The 6,139-nt window shown below is 39.7% G+C and overlaps 1 protein-coding gene across 2 annotated transcripts in view; it reads left to right on the forward strand.

The window, feature by feature from the left end:
• The window catches only part of SLC25A17 (solute carrier family 25 member 17), a 44,644-nt gene extending 40,993 nt beyond the window's left edge, over window positions 1–3,651 (forward strand). For both annotated transcript variants that reach the window (XM_079937540.1, XM_079937541.1), the window contains exon 9: window positions 3,320–3,651. In XM_079937540.1, coding sequence (XP_079793666.1) covers window positions 3,320–3,467 — 148 coding nt within the window. In that variant the 3' untranslated portion in view covers window positions 3,468–3,651. The remainder of the gene's footprint in view (window positions 1–3,319) is intronic.
• Window positions 3,652–6,139: the final 2,488 nt, after the last annotated feature.

The raw sequence follows: 6,139 nt of genomic DNA on the forward strand, positions 1-6,139 counted from the left end.
GTCACTGTTAACAAAAAGTGCATGTATTTCCAGAATACTGTATAAAACATATATTTTGGGTATTCATTTTTATACAAATGGAATCATATGGTAATACTGTTTTGTACCTTGCCTTTTTGTAAAAACGTTACAAACAATCCTTCACATCAATATCTGTACATTTATCTAGTTTTTTTAAATGACTGCATTTTTTGTTATATAATATGCCATAATTTATTGACCAATACACTTACGATAAATATTTAGTTTGTTTCCAGGTTTTTGCCTTTACAAACATTGACAAATGAATAGTCCATAAATTTAGCTTTGTATACCTCAGTTATTATAATTGTAGAGAAAAGTCCTTGAAGTGGAATTACTTAAGAAGTTTAAACATACAAAATTTTGATAGGTATTGCCATGTTGACCCAAAAAGATGATACCCATTTCCATTTCTGCCAGCATTGTGAGAGTTAAGAAAGATGTAGTTAAGAAAGTTAAGAAGGTAGTGTCAACAGGAAATCTTTAGAATTATATAGTTTTGAAATTCAGCGTGTTTTTACATCTTTCATCTTGCTTGGTTCTCACTCAGCCTTGTGCGTGTGGAAGGGTGACTATATTCCCATTTTTGCAGATCAGGAAGCAGGTTTAGAGAAAATGACTTGCCCAACACCAGAGAGATGCAGGCAGAGCCAGATGTTCAAACTCATACGCTCAGTAAGCACTCAGGGACCATTGAATGAGTGTTCATCCACTAGAACGTTCTACAATGATGGAAATACCTGTTCTGTTCAGTAGGGTTGCCACCAACCACGTGTGTCTGTTAAGCACTTGAAATACTGCCAGTACAATTGAGAAACTGAATTTTAAATTTTATTTAAATTTAAATGACCACGTGTGGCTAGTAGCTACCATATCGGACAGTGCAGTATACCATGCCAGGCCTCTCCAAACTTTTGATTGATTAAGAACACCTGAAGTGCTTATTAAAATACAGATTCATGCCGCCCCTCTGGAGTGGGGCCTGGCAATCTTCATTTCTAAACAGACCCTGGTGATTCTGATGTGAGTAGATGTGAAGAAAATCAACACTACTGTGTATCTTTCCTTTACTACTGACACAGAGCACTTCACTCCTGGCACCTCCGGTCACCAGACGTTGCGTGGGAGGTTCCCCGCGCCAGGCAGTTCTGTGTGATACCAGCCGGGCGTCCCGTGATTTAACTCCGTTCTGATGCTGCGTACCCGGGGATAGCATTAGATCCCACAGGTTAAGGAAGGGCTCAGTCCTAGGATGCTGACCCTCACTTCAGATGACAGTCACAGGTAGTCGGTCTCCAGGTTACACAAAACTTCTGTCTGACTTGGCTACGAATTGGAGGTTGCCATAACCTCCTCCCCCTTGGGTATGATTGTTTGCTAGAGCAGCTCACAGAACTTAGGGAAAGGGAAACACTTACGTACGTTTACCAGTTTATTAAAGAATACAGATGAGTAGCCATATAAAGAGATCTGGGAGGGTCCCAAGCACAGGAGCTTCTGTCCCCGAGGAGTTGGGGTATATCACCCTCCTGGTACATGGATGTGCTCACCAACCTGGAAGCTCTCTGAACCCCATACTTTTGGGATTTTTATGGAGGCTTCATTATGTAGGCATGATCTATCATTAACTCCATTTCCGGCCCCCTCTACTCTCAAGAATAGTGAGTGGGGCTGAAAATTCCAAGTTTCTTATCACAGCTTGGTCTTTCTGGTGACCAGCCCCATCCAGGAGCCCACCAAGAATCACCTCATTAGAACAGAAGACCCTACTATCACCGGGGAAATTGAGGAATTTAGGAACTCTATATCAGGAACTAGGATCAAAGACTAAATATTAGAATAAGAAACGCACCTAGTGCTCTTATCACTTAGGAAATTACAAGGGCTTTAGGAGCTCCGTGCCAGGAACTGAGGACAGAGACCAATATATATTTTTTCTGTTATCTCCCAGCAGACCTCACCTTGAGAAGCATTGAAGTGGACTTGCTTGGCTTTCTTGGGGGAACACAATTCAAATTAGTCGATGAACTAGAAATTTATGGGTCAAGGCTTTTCATTCCTATTTATCACAGGATTTGCTCCAAATGATAAGTTTTCACACATAGCAAATGTATAAAATGTAGAATAGTTTCTGAATGGAGCGCTTGATTAGCTTTAATCTCTCAGTCTGCATGCCGTATATAGCCCTGGAGTTGCTGATGAACTAGCGTATGAGATTAATTCACTCTCAAAAAGTAGCTTTGGAGCCATCGTTTACTCTGAACTCCTGGTTCTAGCTGAAGCATTCTTCTCTGTGGTTAGAGCAGTGGGTCTAAAGGGCTGGTGTCCAGGCTGGCCTCATCATCCTCATCACCTGGGAGCTTGTTAGAAATGCAAATTCTTGAGTCCCATCCCAGACTTAATGAATCGGAAACTCTGGAGGGGACCCAGCAATCTGTGGTTCACCAAGCTTTTCCAGTGATTTTGATGTATGCTAGATGTGAGAACCATTGGGTTAGAAGATCAAATGTGGACTTCCCTGGTGGCTCAGTGGTTAAGAATCCGCCTGCCAATGCAGGGACACGGGTCTGAGCCCTGGTCCGGGAAGATTCCACGTGCTGCAGAGCAGCTAAGCCCAGGCACCACAACTGCTGAGCCTGCGCTCTAGAGCCCACAAGCCACAACTACTGAAGCCTGCGCGCCTAGAGCCCGTACTCCGCAACAAGAGAAGCCACCACAGTGAGAAGCCCGCGCACCGCAACGAAGAGTAGCCCCCACTTGCTGCAAAGAGAAAGCCCGTGCACATCAATGAAGACCCAATGCAGCCAAAAATTAATTAATTAATTAATTATTTTAAAAAAGAAGATCAAATGTATGGGAAGACTCAGAATTGGAGAGCTTTTCATTTCTGTCACTTTCTCTCGTTTTGTTGCGGCTACAATGATCTAAACCAATTGGCAGCTTTGCCACCATTTAGGGACTGTTAGGTTGAAATAACTGAGTTGGGAGAGTGTTAAAGTCAAGATCTAAAAGTTCTTTGTTAGATCCCAGATTTTGGCATAAAAATGGTTTTAGGATTTTAGGATCTGTACCCTATCTGTGGGATACTGTCAGCATTCCACTAATTAATGGTGGCTGTGAAGAAATACTAAACTTTCATCAATCCCCAAATACGTTTAAAGATAAGAAGTACTTAAACAACAGAAGTCCGTTATATCTAAAACTTCCATAGCTTCTTTTGATCCTAAGAATAAACCTTTGCAAAATAGTATTGTTTCTTTGAAAACCTTTTGTTTTTTTCTCACCTCTTTCCTTTTAGGCGTTTTGGAATAATGGGACTCTACAAAGGCCTTGAAGCCAAACTGCTGCAGACAGCCCTCACTGCTGCTCTCATGTTCCTCGTTTATGAGAAACTGACGGCTGCTACCTTCACGGTCATGGGGCTGAAGAGCGCACACAAGCGCTGAGGCACCTTCCACCGCCAGGCACTCAGAGATGCTCAAGACAGGGGATCCTTCTCTGTGAAGAGAAGCGGTTCCCCTTTTACTCGCTCCTTCCACTGAGAATTTTACCCTCATTGGCTTGGAATGCATCTAAGTTTACACATGGAGTATAGCCAGCTTGACCTGTTATCAACTTAGTTTTATGATGGTTGGTTGAATTTTGTGGGGGAGGTTGGGCCAATGGCCATATGAAAAGAAAACATTATTGAAAACCTAAAAATGAAAGTTTATGGGGGTTTATTGGGTTTTTTTGAGGGGAATGGACTCTTGCTCTCATGTATAATCTTTTCCAAGTAGAGTCTTTTTTTAGATTTGCCAGATGGTCCCTTTCCCTTGAACCCTCCCCCAGGTCCTAGGGCAAATTTGCTACCATGTTATTCTCCTCATATACTTTTGTATGTCTTCATCTTGGTATTTTCTTCACTAAAATTGTTATGACTGTGCCATAAGCATGACTTTATTTTTCTTGGCATTTTTTTCCTCCTGCGTAAGGAAAGGTATCTTCTTTAGTGTGTGAGCTATTTATTTTGTGGGGGAAATGAAAATTATTAATTCCAAATGATTCTCTTATAAACTATTTGTAAATATCACTTATTTAGTATTTGACATAATTTTAAAATATTTATTTTGAATCAACCTTTTCACTACAAGACTTGAGGTTTTATGTTCATCCACATGGGCCCCAATAAATTGTCGGCACAAAAGTCATTCTTAAAAGTTGCCCTTTATAGTATTGCATTGAGTTTACAAGCAGCTGGTAAAAATCACAGAAGAGGGAGCAGATACCTTGTTTAGGCTCTGGAATATTATCTTCTTTTATAAACTCTTGGTAGAGACTGTATATTTTGAGAATAAACTTGATTGAGGTTATTTCTATTTGGAAACATTCCTTAGAGTCCTGCTACTCAAAGAGTGGTGCCTCAAGCAATAGCATCGCCATCACCTGGGAGCTTATTGGACATGCAGTCCCAGATCTTCTGAATCATATTCCGCATTTTAATAAGATATCTAGGCAATTTGTACTCACATCAAAGTTCAAGAGACCTTAGAGCTCTTGACCCTGCAGAAGATACAGTTGGTTTCAATTATGGAAACCAAGACAAAGATTGTTCTCAAAGGAAAGATAGACTAATGTATTAGAGCAACCTCTGAAAAAACTGGGAGTCCTATGTCATCATTTACTTTCACCTCGTAGCACATGTTCAGGTTCGTAGGACTTTTGTTATGTGGCCAGCAATGAATTTAGACATCTCAAGGCACTCAAGAAGCAAACTCCCTTGACATTAGTAGAACAACAGCTTAGTTCTACTTAGTTTGACTTAGTTTTTGACTTAGTTTTTGTCCCTATAACACAATGACAGGTTTTTCATTTGTAAGTCTAATTCATTCAGAGTCAGAGAGAGTAATAATCAAGTGTCTGTGGACTCCAGTATTTAAATTCAATTTTGAGAGTGGAAATTTCTTTCTCTTATTTCTCCTCTCGTCCCTGTGGTAATTTCAAAATATGTGATTATTAAACTATTAATAATTGAAAGATCATTGTGTTGTTCTAGAAAACAAGAACTAAGAGGAACTGATAATCTGGGAACTAGCCTGAGCACTCGCTTATTTAAGCTAGAGAACTGAAGACAGAGAACTGGCCCCATTACTACTTTTTATTTTATATTAAGGTATGTGTTGTGTTGGTGGCGAGGCTTGGGTGGGGAGCATGGGAGAAGAATGATCATAAAGGTACCATGTGTACTTTTGTTACTATTTTTAATTTTGATGTCCACTTTGGAACTTGAATTTTGAGCTCAGGGTATCGTGTATTGTTGGTATGTTAAAATAATTTCCAAGTCAGGTTATATAGTTATATTAGATGTTTATGATGTGAGAATGTATTTGATGCTTCTTTCTTTTCTGATTTTATGAAGGAACAATTTCATAATGTGGTTTATATTCCCTTTGGAAGCTTTACAGACTCACTGCATAGTTGAAACTAGGTAATGAGTCACCCGGTTTTGTAATCTTTGATTATTAAATAGTTACTTGAGAAAACTAAGGAGCCGAAGTCTATACTAAGGGAATGGAAAATTTTTTCTTTTTGATTCTTTGTGAGGTTTCTTTAGAATGTGAGGATTAAGAGCCTTAGGGATTATGTTAGTGTCACCTCAGTAGAAAACTTAATCTGTGTTTTTAAGTGGACACTAATATGTCCACCCTTGTCTATTTTACAATTAAGTTTGAAATGCAGAAATAGGATTTACCATAAGAACAAAAGCAGTGGGAGTTAGAATCTTGGGTTTTATTCCCAGCTCTGTTACTGACTAGCAAGTTACGTCATCTCCTTGTGCTTCAGCTTTTTGATAAGTGGAGATAATAATACTCACTACCCACTTCAGAGGATGTTTGAGAGCTAATGATGTCAGCTAATTCCCTTTATGATCGTGGGAGAGAGAAGATCTGAGTGAAACTTGTGACAAGCCTAGATTTATATAGCAATTTCCCTTCTTAAAGCTTGTACACTTTCTCATTTTATAACCCCAATATCTCTGTGAAATAGGTAAGGACGAGTAACGGTATCCCCGTTTAATTAACAAGGAAATTGAGACAGAACTATCAAATGACTTGCCTGGTTGGAGTCAGGACTAAAG

This window comes from Stenella coeruleoalba, assembly GCF_951394435.1.
Source record: "Stenella coeruleoalba genome assembly, chromosome: 11".
Taxonomy (NCBI): Eukaryota; Metazoa; Chordata; class Mammalia; order Artiodactyla; family Delphinidae; genus Stenella; species Stenella coeruleoalba.